At 41.4% G+C, this 22,324-nt stretch overlaps 2 protein-coding genes across 2 annotated transcripts; one reads left to right on the top strand and one right to left on the bottom strand.

The window, feature by feature from the left end:
* Nucleotides 1–2,687: 2,687 nt before the first annotated feature.
* On the top strand, nucleotides 2,688–13,478 carry l3mbtl2 (L3MBTL histone methyl-lysine binding protein 2). The gene is made up of 18 exons (XM_085360446.1): nucleotides 2,688–2,804; nucleotides 3,714–4,137; nucleotides 4,220–4,325; nucleotides 4,407–4,540; nucleotides 6,541–6,616; nucleotides 6,844–6,923; nucleotides 7,236–7,353; nucleotides 8,439–8,573; nucleotides 9,669–9,757; nucleotides 9,894–10,140; nucleotides 10,538–10,605; nucleotides 10,898–11,002; nucleotides 11,555–11,702; nucleotides 11,801–11,883; nucleotides 12,008–12,242; nucleotides 12,770–12,835; nucleotides 12,928–13,062; nucleotides 13,154–13,478. The coding sequence occupies exons 2-18, from the start codon at nucleotides 3,784–3,786 to the stop codon at nucleotides 13,447–13,449; spliced, it is 2,475 nt and encodes an 824-aa protein (XP_085216572.1). The 5' UTR covers nucleotides 2,688–2,804; nucleotides 3,714–3,783; the 3' UTR covers nucleotides 13,450–13,478.
* Nucleotides 13,479–14,947: 1,469 nt separating this feature from the next.
* On the bottom strand, nucleotides 14,948–22,080 carry LOC146626306 (chondroadherin-like protein). Its single transcript, XM_085360444.1, has 10 exons — nucleotides 21,913–22,080; nucleotides 21,313–21,507; nucleotides 21,032–21,187; nucleotides 20,770–20,915; nucleotides 18,934–19,215; nucleotides 18,621–18,831; nucleotides 16,228–16,501; nucleotides 15,740–16,152; nucleotides 15,490–15,656; nucleotides 14,948–15,257 (listed from the first exon to the last, which is right to left on the bottom strand). Exons 1-10 carry the CDS (start codon nucleotides 22,078–22,080, stop codon nucleotides 14,948–14,950), a joined length of 2,322 nt encoding a protein of 773 aa, XP_085216570.1.
* Nucleotides 22,081–22,324: the final 244 nt, after the last annotated feature.

Below are 22,324 nucleotides of genomic sequence, written 5' to 3'. Positions count from 1 at the left end.
TCTACTAGAAGGTGTGGCATCATTTGTCTAATCCAGAGTGTAACATTTGGTCTTTGTGCATTTAGTCATTTTATTGTGGTTAGACTCTGCAAGACTTACATAGATGTTTGCATTTACCAGTTACAGTGTGTTAATCTGAGGTGTGAATTCACTGTTTGAGTTGCAACACAATTTTCAGTCCTCTGCTGCAATGTCCGTTTCTAAATCTTTGCTCCAAATATTTAATTTTATTCTTTTCTCAAACAGTCCTTTGTGAAATAGAACATTTTCCCAGCACTCTGTGAAAAATTAAGTGCATCTCATGATTCAGCAGTTTGTAAAGCCACCTTTAGCAGCAATAACATGAAATGCTCGCTTTCTGTATGACTTTGTCAGTTTCTCACATCGTTACAGAATCATTTTTGGCTCACTCTTCTCTCACTTGCTCTGCAACAGTCAGGCTGAAGTCTGGCCTTTGACTCGGTCACTCCAATACTTTGATTCTTGTTGTAGATTTGCTGGAGTGCTTGGGATCGTTGTGATGTTACATGACCCGATTTGAGCCAAGCCAAGCTGGCCGTCGCACAGATGGCCTCACGTTTGACTCTAGAATACTTTGGTACACTGAGGAGTTCATGGTTGACTCAGTGATTGTGAGGTGCCCAGGTCCTGGTGGCTGCAAAATAAGCCTAAATCATCACCCCATGTTTGACAGCTGGTGTGAGGTGTTTGTGCTGATATGCTGAGATTAGTTTTGGTCAAACATGGTTCTGTGCATTATGACCAAATATCTCTATTTTGGTCTTGTCTGTTCCAAAGACATTGTCCCAGGAGTTGTGTGGTTTGGTCAGATGCAACTTTGCAAACCTAACCCTTGCTGCCATGTGTTTTTAGAGAGCAGGCAATCCTTCCAAATAAGGGTTTTTCTAATTGTACTGTAACAAACTTTATAATTTAGCATGCTATAGAGGCCTGTTGAGGCTCTTGGGATTTTTTGCTGTTTCTCTGTTTTTTTGCTGCAACATCCACTTCTGAGAAGTTGATTAGCAAAACCTAACTGCTACTTATCCTGTTAATTTCTGTATTAGCAGTATCGGTATACTTAGTTTTTCACAGGACTGCATACAATCCTAAGCAAACTTTATTTTTTAACACGACTTTGCTTTAATGTGGTTTAACAAAACTTCTCAGCTGTCAAAATTATAAGTAAATACAAGCAAATTCATTTAAATAATTTTAATTTGAAATTTTAAATATTTCCAAGCCTCACAAAACTTAAATCTAGCATCAGTGTCAGAGCAGCTGTACCTGTAACTGCTGTCAAGACATCCCTAACTGAATACATTTGATGAAGACAGTTTCAAGATTAGGAAACAAAACATTATATATTTGATTTTGTTTGTGTGTTTATTATGATTGAAGTAAATGTGTGTCACTCTTTAATAGTAATATTTGTATTTTAATATATATAAATACAAATATTATTATATAATATATTTTAATATATATTCAAACTGACTTTAATAGAAACTACACATTCTTGGCATTGTCTCAGTTTGCTTCACACTAGTTTCCCTTAATTAAAAGGTGTCACCAGTAAAGGTGCACCGCACGATCCCGCTTCTTCCTCCGTACTTCTTTTTGGGAACCACACATGTGAATACCATCACTTCATCTACTCTTCTTCTCATGAAGACACAGCAGCTACTGCCAAATCACATTCAAATGGTCTAACATCCATTCCTCTGAGTTTTATTTTTCTTATTGATTTAGTTTAGCAGTGGTTGCTTTTGGAGCAGTCACCGCGGGGAATGATTCTGAGGGTGCTTCTCCAAAAAGCTGATGATGAGATGTTTCAGCTCTGAGAAACACAGATGGATCTTCCATTCTAAGGTGCTGACCAGCATTTCTCTTTAGTTAGTTAAGCAGTTCTTGCAAAAATATGGCTAAGTACAGTAGACAAAAAATACTTTTTGCTGTCTATCAGCACTACTTAGGAGCAACACAACTCGAAGTCAAGGAATTTCACCAATCAACTTTTAAGCTGTTATGTCCCAGCAATACTAACTCAACACAAAATCAAGACTGACACCAGAGTTTTTTGTTTGTTTGTTTTTCAGAAACACAGGGATATTTTTTAATCATTACACATTCAAAGCTGAAACTTGCAAGCAGGAGAGCATTACAGCATCCTTCGTGAAGTCTGCCTTTATCCACACCTTGTCAGTAACTTTTTTCATAACTAGCAATTAAGCCCGGGCAACGCCCAAAGTCTACACTGCCACTGCAAAGCCATTAGGAGTTGCAGGGGAGCATAACAAATCTCGCATGTTAAGAGACAACAAAAATGACTGCCTCATAGAGATACTGCCATTTGTTGTCAGTGCTGACCCCAGCAGCGGTTGCTTTAAGTAATCTAAATTACAAAACATATTTTACTTAATATTTGTTTGTATATTTTGCCTCATTATTGGTTATGTTTATTTATTTTTCTACACTGTGCAAAGGCCTAAGATTAATAATAATTGAATAGCAAGGTGTCCGCAAACTTCTTTTTCATAGACCGACAGAAGGCTATTTTTTTCCAGCAAACACCTGAATGCCTGTAAAATGACTTATTTGTGACTAGGAGAGCGACTTTTTTCCAATTGTCGTAAAAACATCAACTCCCAGAATTCCTTGCACACGCGTAAGTAGATGACGCTAAATGTGAGCGACCACATTACAGTACTGGGCAGCTATGAAGATACATTAACATTTGATACCAAAATCAGTTTGTACACCTAAGAGACATTTTACTGAGTGCCAGCAGTCACTAACCTCCTGTAAGTACACGTTTGAAGTCATGACGAGCAAAGTGCAGCTTCATAACTGCACACAAGTACTTTTAGCATTGTTATCACTTAGCTTTGGTGTACAGTAGTTACATTGTTTACGTTTTGACTCAACTTATGAAGCAGTCAGCTGTAACTGTGCTTTAACGGCGATATTAGAAATAATAATAACGATGACGAAAGGGCCGCCTTTTCAAGACAAACTTCTGTTTGTCATGTTTCACTGTCTTGTGTTTGTTAAACATTATGTCGACATTACAGATAAAATAAAGTGCGAAGCTTCCTGTCATTTTAATGTAGGTTTTTCAGTGTAGAGAATATTATAATGAGGCAAATAGAGCCAATACACACTCTCCGGCCACTTTGTTAGGTACACCTTGCTAGTAGTGGGTTGGACCCTCTTTTGCCTTCAGAAGTGCCTTTATTCTTCATAATGCTGGAAACATTTATCAGAGATTTTGGTCCATATTGACATGAGTTACTGCAGGTTTGTGATTACGGAGGCCATTTGAGTACAGTGAACCCATTGTCATGTTCAAGAAACCAGTTTAAGGTGATTTGAGTTTTGTGACATGGTTTGTAATCCTGCTGGAAGCAGTGACCAAAGGATGTGTAAACTTTGTTCAGTGGGGTGGAAATGGTCAGCAGCAATATTTAGGTAGGTTGTGCCATCTTAGCGATGATCAGCATACCTTGGTTGCAAAATTTCCAGGTTATAGCACTCTGGGAATTTTTCTTTGACCCCTGGGGTCAGAGAAGAATTTTTACCTAGAGAACTGCTGCTCACTGGATATTTCGTCTTGTTTGGACCATTCTCGTAAACCCTAGAGATGGTTGTGTGTGAAAATTAGAAAGCCAACTGCCGGTTGGAAGATACAATTATTTCTTTTCTTTGCACAGCTCAGAGAACAAAACAGCACAACTGAGAAGAAGAAAGGATCCATGAAAGGCGCTCATGGTGTAAGCTCCGATGATGCCTTACCACTGCGTGGCTTATGGATGTGGAAAAACTACCGAAGATGGCGTAACCCTGTTTAAATTCCCCAAGGACCCTGAAGAGTTTCGGAAATGGGAGAAGCAGGTCCAGCGCACCCGCATGCAGTGGGTTGCCACACCCAATTCTTACCTTTGCAATGAGCATTTTGGCAAGGAGTACTTTGAACCCAGACTGGCAGCGGGGCCTCTGAAGCTGAGGCCGGGAGCTGCTCCTACAGTGTTTGTCCGTCCGCACTGTCCTTCCTGCAATGGCGCGGGCTGCGGTAGCTGCCTGCCTTCTATCCAACACAGGACCATTTCAGCTGAACCAAGAGAGCAAACCATTAGTGTGAGTAGCAATTATTTTGGACTGTTGGGGGGGCTTACACCTACTGTTTACAGGTGGGATGTTTGTTTTTTTTCCTTCATAGGCTGGATACAATGAAATGGCACCCAAAGAGCGTGAGGATGTTAAGGAAAGAGGTAAAGAACGACATCTGACAGGAGGAGGGTTAAAGGTGCTAAACGAGCGACCAGGTGAGGTGCACCTGCACTATTAACAATGTTCATAATGTTTTACATTAAACAAAAACTTTTTTGATTGCTTTTTTTTCACAGTGGTTTGTGAGATGTGTGGAACAACCGGGAATATCAACAACTTCTATTCAAAGACTAAGCGCTTCTGCAGTACATCCTGCTCTCGTTCTTATTCATCAAACTCTAAGAAGTCATCCATTCTAGCACGTCTGCAGGTCAGAAAGAGTTTGACTTTTTCTAATGTATTTATTTATGTATTTTTGAACACTGGGGACCACCAGAAGGGCAGTTTGAATTAGCTGCCTTGCCTTATTCAATAATCCATTTTGGGAGTTTGACACAGTCAGTGTCACCGGATTGGGCAAAGAGATGTACTAGTTTTTCCATTCGTGAGTGTGTTGCTCAGCAGCTCAGACAGGTGTGGGATTATCTGAAATCCTGTAGTGAATCCATGAACGGCTTCAGCACGCTACTTTCAATGTCACAAATCTATGAATTATTGAAAATTACTGAAATCAATTGCAAAAAATTCACTCATTTTAAAAGCTGAAAGTATGAAATGTTTATTTTTTTATTTGGGATTTTGGCGCTATAGTTATCTAGATAGATTATCTGATCCCCTGCTGAATTTCCAAAGAAATGAATGGTCACACCATCCCCGCAGTCAAGCACTGAAGTGGATTTGTTGTGCTTTGGGCCTGGTTTTCTGCAAGGAATACAGGGCGACTTCACTGCATTGAGTCAGCAATGGATGGGGGCATGTACCGTAAGGTCTTGGATGTGAACCTCCTTCTCTCAGACAGAACACTGAAGATGGGTTTGCCAGCATGACAGTGACCCAAAAGACCCAGTGCTGACCGCGGTAGCACTCTGGAAGCTAACTGAAACTAAAGTGAAAAACAAAAACTCAAAGCGAAATAAAAACCATTCAGAAATATCTTGTACATCTTTACAGACCTGAGTAGATGCCTGCAAAGTATTAAATGTAATTTTAAGGCATTTTTCAGCAAATTTATTTCACCATAGTTAGTAATATTGAACACAAGGTGGCAGTATTTGCAAAAAAGGCTGTTTACCTGTGAGCGCTGCAGAAAAATAACAAGTAGAAGAAGAAGAAGACCGCGCTGGACTTAAATACCTCTGCGGGGACGTGTGAGCCTGTGTCCGTCTTTCCTAACTCGGTACAGAAATGGTTCACAAGTGTTGCGTCGAGACCTGCTTAACCATAAAAAGGCCAAACATCGTCTTTCATCGGTTTCCACTTAGCGACCAGGAGAAGCTGAGACAATGGCTCTTTACCCTGAACATGGACCCAAGGACCCCCCGTTACGTCCTCGGCAAACTCTTCGTGTGCCAGAAGCATTTTCAGCCGGACGACTACTACGACGTGCAGAACCTACCGAGCCGCCGGGGCCGGCTTCTCAAGCCCACCGCCGTCCCCGCGCAGTTCACACATGCCCACTATTCAGAGGAAGACCACCCTACGAATATATGGCTGCAGAGACAGGTGAGGCAGGACATTTGTACTGAAACCCCACATGCCAGGGCTCTCAGCCCAGGCTTAAGGCCCTCGTTTCCGGACGTTGTTTTTCTTCTCTTGGCTCTGCAGAAGAAGATGCCACACCCACATATCGTTCAAACCTTCTGTTTGTAAAGGGCAACCAATCAGAGAAAAGTGGCTTTAAAGCAGTTGTTGTTAAGAAGAGAGGTTGTTTTGTTTTTTTTAGACAATGAATGTGCAAAGGCCCTAGAATAAGATAAATAAGGAATTCTTTAATTACCACTCTAGTGATGCCAAAGAATAAAAAATACAGAACTGGAAATGACCATTATGTCCCATTCAATGTGGTTTGACCTACCAAAAGCTGCTGCATAGCCTTGTCTTCACTTTCATACTGACGAAGAGAAGGGTACCTGGAGAGCAGATCCTCTGTAAAGGCCTGTACGAAGTTTTGAGTTACAAAGGGTGATCTCAATATTCATTGGAATTCATGATCCATCCTTGTCCAAACCTCATGAAATTAATCTTTGCATAGTTTTGCTGACAGACAGCACCTCTGCGTGCCATTAGAGGCATAGTGTAGGCAGAGTGTTTTTTTTGTTTGTTTTTTTTATCTGATTGTGACTTATACCATGCTCTCTCACGGTTTATGCCAACTGTATGGATATAAGAGGCTCTGAGAAATATTTCTTTTCCCCCTCTTTGCTTCTTTAGGGAAAGCCCCCAACGAAAAAAGCTACTGTGCTGAATAAAGTGAACAAAGCTCCTCCAGCAGCCACCGGAGTTGATGGTAAAGTCACCGAGCACGCTTGTTTGCATGAAATAATTTTTTATTTTATTTTTTTAACACAACCTGTTTAACCTGCTGCAATCGGCACATTTCATGTGATTTCCAATTTGGTGCCAATGAACCGACACAAGATGCAATATTGGCGACCACCTTCTGTTTACGAGGGGCAGCCAGTCAGAAAAAGGTGGCTTAAAGAGAATTATTTTCTGTCTCCTTCCATTGCGTAGCTGCTGTTGCTTCTTTCGACTGGACCGCATACTTGGAGAGAGAAACGTCTCTGGCTGCATCTGTCTCCTGCTTCAGACACGTGAGTCTGTTCTGCAGTTCTTACAAAGACTTACAGCTAAGAAATTATCGTCATAGCGACATATTGTTCTTAACCTTTGTGGAAACCTCGTTCTACCATCGATGTTAACAGTTAAGGGAACTGACTTAATAATCAAATAAAGGGAAACTCAAATGGCTTATTAGGATTATATTGCTGTTTTCATGCCGTCATCAGCAGAAGAAAACAATAGAAAATTGAGTTTCTCTTGAAAATGCTGGAAAATAAGATGGTAGTACATAAAAGCTTCACACAGATGATCCATAAGGAATTTTCTGGCTTCACCCCCTACAGGCTCCCCTTTGTGCCCAGTGGGATGACATCACCATGGGGATGAAAGTGGAGGTGCTGAACACGAATGCCATCCTCCCCAGTAAAGTCTACTGGATTGCTACAGTTATCCAGATTGCAGGTGTGTGCATCTTTCTGCCAACAGTTAACAGCCCAATGAACCACAAATCATTTTTATATATTAATGTTACATTTAGTTTCTTATTTTTCATTAGTGAATTTTATTTGTCTCTTGGCTAGACCCAAATCTTAATGCCTCTTGCAAAGCTTAAAACTTGGTTTGCTGTACTTCTCATGGTGCTGAATATAAAGTGCAGCATATTCATAACCAGAAGAAATTGTGCTATGAGACTGGAGATGATATCTGGAGCACTTAAAAATCTTAAAAAGAAATCTTTTGGTAGATTTTTGTAATACCAAATGTTGCACTGACCCGAGAGATCATCATCTTCTTTACAGCAGTAAATGTGTGAACCGCTTATGTTGTTGCACTCATATAGCGCACATTTCAGGTTTAACGCTGTGATAGCAGCTTACCTTTTTGCTCAGATGACTGAATCTATAATTTAAATCACTGTAGCATTTGTTCGGAGCTCTGCTCCAATGAGAATTGATCGTAAATGAACCCTTAATGTTATGAAATTTTGTGCAAGCTAAGAGAACACGTGATGAACCAGGCTTTGTTGAGGCATGTTGGGGTAAAGCTGCCAAACAGATCAGACTAGTGAATCTATTCATGCAGATTTTAAGTCTCAGTGACCATTGAAGTTTAGTTTTGTCTACAGATTTGTACCAAAGACCGGGAATAAATTGGTATCAATATGGTTTGTACCAGAGTGAAAAGTGCCTCAACAAATGGTGTTTGTATCTGTATTTGTCTAACATAGCTGTTCTCCTCTGATGAAACAGCCGGTGTCTGCAGAAAACATCTGACACTGGTGCGTCAGATGCATCCAAATGTGATATGCTATTTGTAAAAGTTGCATTAACGGGCTAAGTTGGGTCAGTTATTACTGCCAATTAGTTTGATCTTGGCGTGAGCTCGATTCTGTTTGGTTGTTCACTCATCTGTCTCATGAACTCATCCAGGTTAGCAGTTAGAATTTTTTGCCTGGAACAGTTCAGGATGTTAACTTCCACACAGTGAAATATATTTTGGTAAAGTAGCAACATTGGCAGGTAACTCTCGTCCTTTCTTGTCTGCAGGATACAAAGCCCTGTTGAGATACGAGGGCTTTGAGCATGACAGCAGCCATGATTTCTGGTGCAGCCTCGTTTCAGGAGAGCTCAACCCGATCGGATGGTGCGCAATGACCAGCAAGCTGCTGGTACCCCCACAAGGTTAGGATTCACATTCAGTTTGCTTTTAAAAATGGCGCCTATGCTCTGTTTGGTCCTAAATCAACTGCTTCATCCAGTATTGGTTGACCTTGGTGAAGGTGTTTTTGTTTATTCTTTAAATCCTCAAAAGAATAAGAGCAGGTGAGCGAGTTATCTGAAGTGATAATGTGAACTAGTGGTCGTTGACCAGACAAATGAATGCTGATCATCAGCTCTGTGATTAGAGAATATATGAATGACTCTAACAGACAAGAGCTTCTGTCTGAGTATTTTCACTGGTTCGATTTGCAGTTAAGGTGATATCGCAAAATCAAGACAACAAATAACTGATGCAGCAAATGGGCAGGAAATTAAATACAAAGGCAATTTTCTCAGTAAGAAGAAGAGAAGTCTTTGTAATGCACTTTTCTACTAGCAGATCAAAAGATAAATAAAATATAAAGTACAGATAAAATGGAAGAAAGACATGTTGCCTGTAGCTTAACAGACGTTAAAAGACAGAGAAATGTAAATGGAGGATGATATAAAACTTAGTAGAGGTAAAAGAGCAGCAGAAAACATCCTAAAAATCTAAAGTAATAAAAAGTGACAAATGTGTCATTTTCTGTTGTTAACAACTAGAAATTGATCTTATCTTTTATACGGTTTCAGGTTAAATGTGTTGTTTGTATGTCATACTTTTATATTTTTTATTTATACAGGTAGTCCCAATGTCACATTTACAAAAAGGACCTGTTTCTAACAAACATATTAAAATTACAACAATAAAAAACAGTAAAATAGCAATAAAATAACAAAAATAAAGATTCTTTAATGTGTACACAGTCATAGGAAAAAGTTCCCAGTGATGACTTCACAAGGTCATTTGTACTCTTTTAAAGTCTGCAAGTGAAATTAATTGAGAGAGCTATAAGTCCTGTGAGATGGAGCAGAAAAGGAGAATGCCTCTCCAAGTTTCATCACTGAAACTTTGTGTAATGAAGCCCTGAGACCACACACTATGACTAAAATGTTTATGTAACATGTAATATGAAAAATAAGAGGGGAATAAACCACAAAGAGACTTTTCTTGTTTGATGATTTGCGTGTCTGTAGATCTGAAGCAGGACATCCCAGACTGGAAGGAGTATCTGATGAAGAGGTTGGTGGGGGCCCAAACTCTGCCTGTTGATTTCTACCTGAAGGTACTGCCTGATGTTATGAATTGCCCTGTATGTCATAAAGAGTGTAATGGATTAAATGAAATAGAAGTCACTGAATTAAGCACATAATCAGCAACTTTCTGTCACTCTGCCGCCCTCCCGCTTTTCTTTGTTCCAGCTTGCAGAAAGCATGAAGAACTCTTTCAGGACGGGCATGCGCGTGGAGGTGGTGGACTCCAAATACGTGAGCCGGACACGCGTGGCCATCGTGGACTCCAACATCGGTGGCCGTGTACGCCTGGTGTACGCGGACCAAAGTGACACCCCTGAGAACATCATCTCAGACTTCTGGTGTCACATATGGAGTCCCCTCCTGCATCCGATAGGCTGGTCCAAAAAAGTGGGTCATGACATCAAAGCGCCTGGTAAGTATGAAAACGGGTTCTCCACTGGAGCTGAAGATGTGTGGTACAGAACAAAAACTTGCAAAAGGAAATTAACTTTGATGTAGGAAACCAAGCAGTCAGCAGTAAAAACAGGATTAATCAACTTTAAGGGGAAAGAAATATTTGGAGACACACTCGGACTTTAGAAAAGGATACTGGACCTCAGCGTAACACTAGCAGTGTGGATCATTTTATTTGTAATCACAGTGAAAGTTTTTATGACATGAAACTGCACAGATGTTGAACTAAATACATGATTTTAAAGATTTCTGTTTTCTGAAATGTAACATGTACTGTGCTGGTGATAGAAGATTACTTTGCTTTTTCCTCTTAGATTTGTTGTAGATTAAAATATGAAACCTTCTTATTTTTATAGCAAACAATCTGGAGTCTTCCAGTGGTCTGAGGGGCAATTCTGACAGTACGTTCATGCTCTTTAAAAAGGTAAGGAAGTATATGAACACTGACGTAAGTCATAGTCGAGTGTACTATAAGGTTAGCAGTAAATCTGCACTTGATTGTGGTGTAGTTTAGAAAATCATAGGAATTCATTAAATGTATTTATTTTTTATTTCTCCATGTTTTACCCCCAAAGTCCAAAAGCTGCGGATTGTTTGAGTCAGAACTCAAAAATAGCTGAAGTAATCATCGTCGTTACTAAGCTTATGCTCATTTCAGTTCAAGTTTAAGCTTTACCTCTTCACTGTTTCACATGAATGTAATGTATTGTCCTCAGCTGAGGTTCACCTACATGGAGGGAACTTTCTTTGAAGAAGGAATGAAGCTGGAGGCCATTGACCCGCTCAACTTGGGAAGTATCTGTGTGGCCACAGTACACAAGGTGAGGTAGCTGTTGTTGACTTTGTTTATGTGTGTTTGTGATTCATCATCTGTCACCTAGGTTTGGTGTTTCCCAGAGATTTAGATGCCCTTGTAACTGTAACAGCTCATAAATGAGCTAATGGCAGGGGTATCTTCTGTAAACTCAGCAGTATAATCAGCTGCTTCTTTAGTGGGTCTCTCATCATGTGGATTAACTCCTTTATACGTGCACTGTGTTTATACAGCGCTTTGCATTTAATTATTAATCTTGCTTTCTTCCACAGCGTGTCTTCTTTCCTGATAGTTGGGGTTTTCTCTGTATTATTTTAGGGTCTTTACCATAAAATAGAAAGCGCCTTGATAGAGGACTGTTTGAATTGATTTCATCTTGGTCTGCAGCTGGTACTTCTTGCTGAAGCCTTGTTGTGCTCAGCATAGCATTACAAAAGCCAGTTCTCCACCCGCTGCAGGTTCTTGTTGGTGTGTTCCTCCACCTAACAGCTGGATTGTAGAGATCGTATCTCTACTGCTGGTTTTCCTCTCTCTGACTCTACTCCTCTTTTTTTCCCAGGTGCTGTTTGATGGGTACCTGATGGTGGGCATTGATGGCACCATATCAAACAATGGCTCAGACTGGTTTTGTTACCATGCTTCCTCTCACGCCATTCTTCCAATTAACTTCTGTAAAAAGAACAATATCCCTCTCACTGTACCCCCAGGTATGTTTTTTCTGTTTCTTAGTTTGCAGGTTAACTTGTCTGCTGGTGCTGAAATGCTTCACCATATATTTCCTGTCGCTTTATGCATTTCCTGGCAGGTTACGATGCTCAGACCTTCACCTGGGAAAAGTACCTAGAGGAGACCAAAGCAAAAGCTGCGCCCGTGAGACTGTTCAATGCTGTAAGATGTTGTAGGATGACCTTGCCATCACATGTTTTATAAGTTGAATTAATAGGACAGGATGGCTTCTTTTCAAATGTATCTATTGATGTAAAAACACTAATAAATATGACACTTCTTTCAGGACTACCCAGGTCACGGCTTCTCCCCCAACATGAAGCTGGAGGCCGTGGACCTGATGGAGCCACGGCTCCTGTGCGTCGCCACCGTGAAGCGCTGTGTCGGCCGCCTTCTCCTCATCCACTTTGACGGCTGGGAGGATGAGTTTGACCAGTGGGTTGACCACCAGTCTCCAGACATCTACCCAGTTGGCTGGTGTGAGCTCATGGGCTACCAGCTCCAGTCACCTCCTGGAGTCGGTAAATACAGCGGACTGTAACACTGTGTTTTGAATCAACATGTAGAGCACTGAAGTGATGTGGGTTAATGCAGGAGTACCGAGGCGTTCTGATTAAAGGGGATTAATGGCCAAGGTTTCAATAGATAAGGTCAGAGTATGATGAGGTAATCCCCATGAGCCAAAAGCTTGGCTTGAGACGCCTCTAAATGCTGCATTTCAGTTTTTTTCTCATCTTGGATCTGTGTGATGTCACACAGAAAGCACATATCCTCAACACATCTGCGCCAAAGCTATTTTGGGCTATGAATAACGCTAACTCCTCTAGTGGTGTACCACAACAATAGTCTGAAAATCTGGAAATTAGCGTAAAAGGCGCTCTTTAACCGCATTTAGACTTCAATTTTGATTATAAATACAGCAACAGTTCACTACACTCACTAAGCTCCAGCCTTAAACTGTCACAGACAGAAGTGACTGGTTGATGAGTGATGCATAGATGTTTCTGAGTGTGAAACAAAGTGACTGGTGTTTCATTCTGTTTTCTAGCTGACTTAATTGAAAAGCAGCTGGTGCGGAACAAGAAATGCCGGCGCTTTTCTTTCGGGAGAAAGAGTAGGTTTTATTCAGAAAAGTATATGTAGTCTTGTATCGGTAATGTCTTACTTGACACATGAGAATGATCTCCTTTTCTTTGCTTTTTGTAGAAAAGAAGCACACAAAAAAGAGGCTTTCACAGGACCAAGCTCAAGACGGTGCTGATCAACACACCGAAAGTCCTCAAAGCACTCCTCCAAAAGTGCCACTCATCCAGCCCAAGACTGAGCCAGAGGAGCAGGAGAGTAAGAGACAATTCTCAAATGAGTCACTTTTTCCTCATTTGCATGCTAGTTGCCCATTTTGGTAAATTTGCTGACTTACTTGTCTTAATAGTCGTTGCAGTGAAGGTGAAAGTGGAGGAAATGGAAACGGAGACCCCCATTAGGCCACCGGACAACTTTCAGCAAGACTCTGTGTGCATAATCAAACAAGAAGAGGGAGGGCAAAGCAGCTTGGATAATGTAGAACAGGAGAAGACGGAGCAAAGTAAAACTAAAGACGTGGCCGAAGACGATGCATCACTTGAAGACCGGTGTACCGGTGATAGCAACACTGATCAGAGTGAAAATGAAAGAATGGACAAAGAGGAGTTGAGCCAAGAAGACGACAGTACCATGGATGAATCATAGAGAATAAAAGAACCAATATAGCTGAATCACTCCAATGAAAAAAGAATTAAACAAATAAATAAAAAGACTTTATCAAAAAGATTTTGACTCTGAAAGTTTTCCTGGGTTGTAATGAAGTTTTTTTTTTTTATGTTTTATATCCAGATAGATCCTTTTGTAAATATACAGTCAATTGCAGTATTTTTAAAAATATATTATCTAAATGTGATTTGATTTTCAACTTTGAGTATGTTGTGAGCCTACAGTGAAGGTTAACTACCCTCAACTGCAGGCTCGGTAAAGCGATGCTTTATTCTTTTTTTTTTTCTTATTTTCCATCATACATGTACTATTAAATATAAAAGGCCAAAACAACAATCGGGTACATTCCTAAAAACAATGTCTTTACTGGCCACCTCAGCAACACCGAAAGATACCTGAAGGAGAATTGGAGAATTCTTTCACTGGTTAGGAAAAACTACTTCATAACATCTAACCTAGCCAAGAATCCTTCTACCATCAACAGATATCCTCACGAATAAAAATACAAAATGCTGTCCAAATAATTTGTCAAAAGCAAGAACAGATTAGACCAGGGGTGGGGAACTCGAGGGCCGATGTCCTGCAGGTTTTAGACCTCACCCTGGGTCAACACACCTGAATCAAATAATTAGTTCATGACCAGGCCTCTGGAGAACTTCAAGACACATTGAGGAGGTAATTTAGCCATTTGAATCAGCTGTCTTGGATCAAGGATACATCTAAAACCTGCAGGACACCGGCTTTCAAGGCCTGGAGTTTGACACCCCTGGATTAGACTGCTGGAGAAGAGTGCATATGCATAATATGACAGATTAACTTGTACCAGAATGATAGGAAGGGAAGAGTATGGAGAATTAGAGAAATAGCTCATGATCTGAAGAATACATCCTGTGTCAAACATGGTGGAGGCAGTGTGATGGTATGGGCATGAACGTGGCTGCCAGTGGAAACCAGGCAGCGGTCGCTTGTGTTTATTGATGACGTGACCACTGACAGAAGTAGGAGAATGATATGTGGAGTATACAGGCCCATACTCTGTTCAGAATCAGCCAAATGCTACATATATTCATCCAAGTACTAAAAACAATCCTTATATTAAAAATGATGTTAGTTTGTCCAGTTAATTTTTACAATTTTAACATAAACTCCTTAAAGTTTAAATCTTAATTGCTTGATTGAAAATGTACTGTGGCAAAACTACTAGTACTGTGCAAATACCTGACTGTAGCACTTTTAAGGTGATAAAAGTTAAAGCCCAACATGATATAGCTTACTAATCCAACCATACAAAGAATTTATACTGTTGTTCAACATTGTGCTAAGACAGCAAGAATGATTAGTGCAGCTGGGACCGTTCAGTTCAGTGTTTAACCTCAAAACTTTGGTTCTGCGCTGTGCTGATGTTTGCATTGAAGCCCTGACTTTAAAACATCAGCACAGAACGCCAGAATGGATGCAACGCCGAAAGGCGGGAGTTTCAGGGCATGCTGCGTCTCTTTGTGCTTTCAGCAGCTTTCTTTGCTGCACCCTGTTTTGTGTTTGGACTCCCTCGAATTTTGGATTTGACCTTGAGCATCTTGACCTGCCGATGGCCGCTGAGGTGCATCGGTTTGGGTTTGGTTGCCTTGGGGGCCTTTGCTGGCTTTGAGGTGACAGCAGGGGCAGAGGGAAGACTCTCTCCACCAGGACAGGCTTTGAACCCGTGGACATCCTTGACCCTCCGACCCCGCAATTCAGGTGGATTGGCACAGGTGGCTCGCACCTTCAGGTTAACTTTCTCAATCCACCTAGATAAAAAGAAAAGATCCAAATTAGTTACTATTGTTAGTTATTTAATGTTATTGAGCCAAACGGTATAATATGTGAACCTTAAAGCTAATCTTAACAGACAAAGATGCGTCTTTGGAAATGGTTTTGTTCCCATAATGACCAACATTCACACATTTTCGCATACTAGAATCTCTCACCGTCCAAACCCCAGTCCTATTTAACTACATTATTGACTTGCAGCTGTCTTACATGCGCAGTGGCAGTAGGGGGCAGTCACACATTAGAGGATTGTCAGCGAGATTGATGACCTCCAAAGCGGTGAGTGGGTGGAAGTCAGGGACCTCCTCCAGCTGGTTGCCCTCCAAGAAAAGACTCCTCAACCCAGGACCCAGTCCTGCCAGGGCGCTCTGCGACATCTGCAGCAAAAGCAATCACATCGGTTTGAAAAAAATCTACATTACATATGAAAACGTTTGTAGAGTGCACAAAGCCCGCTCACCTTCTCCAGTCCCATGTTATTGAGGTACAGCTCTTTAAGTGACCTCCCCAGAGGTTTGAAAGCATTCGATCCGATCCAACGAATTGAATTTCTGGACAGCCTGAGGTCTCGGAGATTCCCAGCCTTGCTCAGTGCCTCAGTGGGCACCTCCTTGAGCTTATTCCCTCCCAGGTGAAGCATGTCCAAGTCATTTGCCTGGTAAAGAGCCCTGGGCGACACATGCACAATGGCATTCCCGGTGAGATAGAGAGCTCTCAAACCCTCAGCCCCCGTCATGATACCTGGCTCCAGCTTAGTGATGGAGTTGTTCTCCAGATGAAGTGCAAGCAGACTGGGCACCAGTTTGAAGACACCTTTGGGGAAACTGGTAAAGCGGTTCTTTTCCAAATGGAGGTAAGTCAGCTTAGGGAGACCTTAAAGAAAAAAAGCAAGTGAGTTTGGATCTTGTCTGACCATCTACTCTAAATGTAGCGTTGCCAGTGAAAGACCTTTGAAGGCATCTGGGCTCAGGGAGGTAAGCTCATTCTCAGACAGGTACAGGTATATCAGTCCCTTCATCCCATTGAAAGCCCCTCCCTCTACATCCACAATTTTGCAGCGCTGCAGGTGCAAGGACACAACCTGGGTGACACCGGGGAAGCTGTTGCTGGGAATGTAGTGGAAGTTGTTGCCACGCAGGTCCAGGAGACGTGTGCTGGCAGAGAAACCGCGAGGCACTTTAGTGTGACCACGGTTCTCACATGAAGAGTGGTGTGTCTCTGCCTGTAGACAGGTAGGTAAAGGAAATTTAGAGCTCACCAGCACTTCAACCTTGCACGTCCCTCTCCTGACGCTATGAAAGTGTGTTTGTATGAAACTGTCCAGCTTCTTAAATTAATATAAAAAGATTAACTACAATCAGAACAGTAACTTGGATTTTAAAAGTGTTGTTTCTTTACTCCTGATCAAATACGAAACTCTTAAGAGTTAGAAGGACCGATTCATTCTGATGTGTGTTAAATTTGAAGCTTCAGCCAGCAAAGAACCATCTTAGCTTAAATTAATAGCCAAAGTAAAATTTTATTTTATTTTCACTTGCTACACACGAAGCAAACATGATTGGGGGAAAGAAAAGGGAGAAAGAAAGAGAGGTAGGGGAAGAGGAACGGTGATAAAGGGCAAAAAACAAAAACCAACAAAACAAACAGACAAAAAAATACATATTTCAATCACCTGGATCACCTGTTGAGAAAGAAAAAAGAGAAAACAAGCAAAAAAAAAGAGAGCAATATAATAAACAACATCATCGCGATAAACTAACAGTAAATAACAGTAAATACTAAATATTGAATATTATTGTGCAGCACATAAGATCGACCGTGCACAGTGTGATTTGAGGTAGGAGCCAAAAAGGGTGTAGTTTGTGTGTGTGAGCACCCGTGAAGGACAAAGAACACACCAGACAGGTCAGGGATAAAGTTAGTGAGAAATTTAAAGCAGGCTTAGGCTACAAAAAGATTTCCCAAGCCTTGAACATCCCACGGAGCACTGTTCAAGCCATGATTCAGAAATGGAAGGAGTATGGCACAACTGTAAACCTACAAAGACAAGGCCGTCCACCTAAACTCACAGGCCGAACAAGGAGAGTGCTGATCAGAAATGCAGCCAAGAGGCCCATGGTGACTCTGGACGAGCTGCAGAGATCTACAGCTCAGGTGGGGGAATCTGTCCATAGGACAACTATTAGTGGTGCACTGCACAAAGTTGGTCTTTATGGAAGAGTGGCAAGAAGAAAGCCATTGTTAACAGAAAACCAGAAGAAGTCCCGTTTGCAGTTTGCCACAAGCCATGTGGAGGACACAGCAAACATGTGGAAGAAGGTGCTCTGGTCAGATGAGACCAAAATGGAACTTTTTGGCCAAAATGCAAAACGCTATGTGTGGCAGAAAACTAACACTGCACATCACTCTGAACACACCATCCCCACTGTCAAATATGGTGGTGGCAGCATCATGCTCTGGGGGTGCTTCTCTTCAGCAGGGACAGGGAAGCTGGTCAGAGTTGATGGGAAGATGGATGGAGCCAAATACAGGGCAATCTTGGAAGAAAACCTCTTGGATTCTGCAAAAGACTTGAGACTGGGGCGGAGGTTCACCTTCCAGCAGGACAACGACCCTAAACATAAAAAGATCTGAAAACTGCTGTTCACAAACACTGTCCATCTAATCTGACTGAGCTGGAGCTGTTTTGCAAAGAAGAATGGGCAAGAATTTCAGTCTCTAGATGTGCAAAGCTGGTAGAGACATACCCTAAAAGACTGGCAGCTGTAATTGCAGCAAAAGGTGGTTCTACAAAGTATTGACTCAGGGGGCTGAATAATTATGCACACCCCACTTTTCAGTTATTTATTTGTAAAAAATGTTTGGAATCATGTATGATTTTCGTTCCACTTCTCACGTGTTCACCACTTTGTGTTGGTCTTTCACGTGGAATTCCAATAAAACTGATTCATGTTTGTGGCTGTAATGTGACAAAATGTGGAAAAGTTCGAGGAGGCCGAATACTTTTGCAAGCCACTGTATATCTCCCCCACCTGCAGAGTGAGTTCATGGAGAGAGGAGACCTCCTTCAAAAAGCCCTTTTTCAATCAATGAACTTGAGGGCTGTTAACTGGTAGACTAAAAACACAAACATGGGGGAAAAAGGCAAATCAAACGCTAGTTTTACAGACTTAAAGGTGGCATTGATTTTCTAACCTAAGCAAGAATCCAGCATATTTCTCAATGTGTTCAACTACATCCTACTATCATTGGCAAATGCAGGTAAAGAGGTTAAAGTCAGCTTGGAAAATATGGTAGGCATTAAATGAAATATAAATATACAAAAAAGTAGTGACACTCACCTCACAGACACAGTTGGCAGGACACTTGACCTTGTTCGGTTCTTCAGTGGGTCGTGGCATGATCCTGGCTGCTTCTTCCTCTTTTATGATGTCTTCCTGACTCTGGCATCTCAGCTCAGAAGGGTGGACAGCATCCAGGCTGTCACCTGAAAGATGGGATGGCCCTCCACAAGTTCCCATCAGCTTCACTTTGTTATAGATAGCCCACTCTCTGCAGAATAGGGGGGAAAAAAGAAAAGAAGAACAAAGTGCTGATCACTTCCCTGAGGTTTCCTGAAGCTGTCAGGACAAGAGCAACAAAAACCCGCCGTACCTGAGTGGACGCAGGTAACAGTTGCAGAGGATTGGATTTCCGGCCAGGTTTAGACGGGACAGCTTTGGCGAGCCTTCGGCGAAGGGCTGGATGACACGCAGCTGGTTATTGCTGATGTCCAGGTGGATGAGGTTGGGGGATTTTGAAACAGCTGTGTTCACCAGGTCCTGCAGGGACATGTGGTCCAGGAAGAGGTGGGTCAGCTTGGGCATGGACACAGCTTCCTCCCCCAGGTACGTCATGGGGTTGTAGCTGAGATCGAGACGAGTCACCTCTGGCAGCCTGGATGCAGAAAAGAACAAGGCAGGAATAAGAACAATGATTATTACTCTTATTACTCTTTGTCAACACAGACATCAGGTGTCTGAGTTTAACAAATGACTTTCTGTCCATTGTGTTGAAGTTTGGTCAGACAAGGGACTATACTGTCTGTGAGAGAGGGATTTGACAAAACATGGAATCCCTTTTGTTCTTTCTACTGATTAATATCACACAACTCATCACTTTATTTAAAACCTAGGGATTTTCTATTTTCTTCTCTATCTAGAAATAGGAGAGCCTAATTTAAAAAAAACTTAAATTGCAATATCAACCAGCTTAACTTATAAATGTTAATAGATAGCACATAAATGATGGATAGACGCTGTTATACTGAAGAGTGAACCCACTAGGCTTCACCTTTGAGGCCTAACAACCTTAAATCTGCATCCTTTGTAATGGCCAGCAGGGGGAGACTCTACATATCTCTCCCTAAAAACGCTTTCCTAATGAGTCAACGGTCTGCACTGCAGAAGATAATATTAATTTATACATAATGGTCAAACAGTTAAAGAAACAAAACAAAACAAACAAATTAAAATAACTTAGTAAAAGTAACTGATAAATTAATGGCTACTGGTATGGATAAGCAGCTTAACGTTCTGTAAACATGATGTCATTAACAGAACAGCAAAAACATAACAGGTAATCAGTTGAACTTGTTATCTAAAGCAAAGGAATTGACTACTTTATTGATCCAAAGCTTAAACCTAACAAACAGTAACCTTCAGGGAACGTTTCCCAAAAAGGCCCTAAAAGTTACAATTTGGAGGCGGGTCCAAGAATGTCCGCTCAAGGCGGTGCATAACTATTAGCTTACCATTTTAAAAGAAGTAAGTTAATTGTTATGTACAACTGAAACAGTTAGCTAACACAAATCAAGGAATGGGAGTTCATTAGAACTCACGAACACAGAATCTGTTGAAGAGTGAAGGAAAGCGCTTTTTTGACTCTGACAAGACTATCGGGGAACATTGGATAAAGAATGGGAACCATTGCTTTAGGGTGTGGCCACCTTGTGACTGACAACTCATGCGGTGTCCTACGTTTTTCAGTCAGTTCAACCTATTGATCATCACATCCAGTAGAAACAAACCTACGTTGCAATGCCTAAAATATCAAATGTTGAAGCCCACTGTGATTCACAGTGGCTATGTCCATCTTTAATGTACAGTCTTTGACAGTGGTTTTCAAAGTGTGGGGTGGAGTCTTTGGAGACCTTGCCAATTCTAATCTCTATTTTTTTAAGTGATACAAATTGGACTCTTTTAATTATTCGTAATCAATGATTGAAAAAGAGAGAGATGTGACATTTTTTCAGCTTCAGAAGTCGAGAATGCCAGACGAAGCTTTCTTAAGCTTTTCTCTAGTGTGTGTGAAGCACCCAGCGGGCCTGTGCTTTGCTGTTAATTATGATGTCATAATTGTTACATTGGATTTTAGTTTTTCTCTAGATTTACACCCAGTGTGAGATTCCTGTTTAGCTCCAATGCTGAGTGATGGTGACTCTCACTTCACCTGGTCATGGTCTCAGTGGGGAAAAACTGTAACTCGTTGTGATCCAGGCTGAGACGAGTTAGTGTGAACAGTCCGGCAAAGGCTTCAGTATCCAGGTAGTTTAGAAAGTTGTAACTAAGACGAAGCCACTTGATATTCTGCAGGCCCTGAAAGCAAAGGAAGCTGGCATTTTATTTAAGGCTCCAACAAGACGTGCATCTCTGTAAAATATTTGAAATTTTCCATTTCGAAGTATTTTGTACACACGGTTTAGTGTGAGTACCTGGAATGCCATATTAGGGATGTAAACCAGCTGATTGTGTGAGAGGGAGAGCAGGTTGAGGGAGCCCAGCTGAGAGAACGCTCCAGGCTGGATCTCTTCCACACGATTACGGTCAATAATAAGCTGCTTTAGTGAGGACAGACCGTCAAATGACTCCTAGAATCATAAAAAAACAAAGGACTGCACTGAGAATGGTTGGGTAGACTTCTTGAAGTTAATTTTAGTTTTTAAAAACCACTGAAAATGATCATGGGATATATGTGGTTTAAGTCTAAGAATACCTGGTAGAGGATGTCAATGTTGTTGTTGGCAAGGTTGAGGAAGACCAGGCGACCGAGGCCACGGAACGCCCCCTCCTTCACCTTGTGGATGTTACAGCGCTGCAGCGACAGGTGAGTCAGGTAGGGGGTGTGCATGAAAGCCCCAGTGGGGAGTTCCTGTATGTCATTACCTCGAAGGTCCAGTTTCACTGTTATCTATGAGGAAAACAGATTATATATTAGAGGATAATAATAAGTATTTAAAAGGTACCACAGCTTTGGAAGTTTAGCCGAAGCCTTATCATTCTTTAACAGGGGTATTAAAATTTGTATTTCCCTGGAAATAAACACCTGTTCAACAGAGAATTGTTTAAACAGCCCCATTTTTGTGGATTGTTTAAACACCACAGCTTACCTGAGTATTGTTGCTAATCATTTCCATCTAGACTTCTTAGATGTGCAGCAGACAAATGTGCAGCAGCTGTGTGATGCTATCATCCTAATATGAACCAAAATCTGTGAGGAATGTTTTAGGACCTTGTTGAATCTGAGCGGATACGACCTGGTGCTAGCAAGGTGTACCTAACAAACTGACCAGTAAGTGTATATGTTTATAGATACCTCATCAACAGCAGGAGGAACCTGGGTCAGGTTCTTGTTGACACAGGTCACAGTGAGTTGGATTTGGTCGCAGAAACACTCCTGTGGGCATTTTGCTGCTTGGACTGCAGGGACGCAGAGGACCAGCGAGCTGATCAGCAGAATCCAAAAGGTAACGGGAAGGTCCATCTGTAGGGAAAACCCTGATTCACTCTTTTAGTTTGGCCACATAACATGTCAAACTGCAATGCTAAATGTTTAAGGTGCACGTACGCCAACAAATTACCGCTGATTCGTTTTTTTTTATTTTTAGCGGCGATGTACCGTAATAGAAAATTTATTCATGCATACAGCTTTCCAGTTTTCTGTTCATGTTGGCAGCTTCAACATTAATTTATATGCATTTGGATAAAAAAATGTATTAATGTAGTAA

This window comes from Diplotaxodon limnothrissa, linkage group LG8 (genome assembly GCF_057381915.1).
Source record: "Diplotaxodon limnothrissa isolate DT_005_m linkage group LG8, D_limnothrissa_male_GT1.1, whole genome shotgun sequence".
Classification (NCBI taxonomy): Eukaryota; Metazoa; Chordata; class Actinopteri; order Cichliformes; family Cichlidae; genus Diplotaxodon; species Diplotaxodon limnothrissa.
Note: the sequence above shows the minus strand (reverse complement) of the source record. Positions and strands in the feature narration are given on the sequence as shown.

Bases quoted from the DNA above. Each gene is read 5' to 3' on its own strand.
- l3mbtl2 (XM_085360446.1), top strand. From the start codon at position 3,784: ATGATGCCTTACCACTGCGTGGCTTATGGATGTGGAAAAACTACCGAA. The intron at 6,924-7,235 runs GTGAGTCTGTTC...CACCCCCTACAG, and splicing joins CTGTCTCCTGCTTCAGACAC to GCTCCCCTTTGTGCCCAGTG. The intron at 13,063-13,153 runs GTAAGAGACAAT...TTGTCTTAATAG, and splicing joins TGAGCCAGAGGAGCAGGAGA to TCGTTGCAGTGAAGGTGAAA.
- LOC146626306 (XM_085360444.1), bottom strand. From the start codon at position 22,080: ATGGACCTTCCCGTTACCTTTTGGATTCTGCTGATCAGCTCGCTGGTC. The intron at 20,916-21,031 runs GTACTCACACTA...CTTTGCTTTCAG, and splicing joins TCCCTAATATGGCATTCCAG to GGCCTGCAGAATATCAAGTG. The intron at 19,216-20,769 runs GTGAAGTGAGAG...TTCTGCATCCAG, and splicing joins CCCACTGAGACCATGACCAG to GCTGCCAGAGGTGACTCGTC.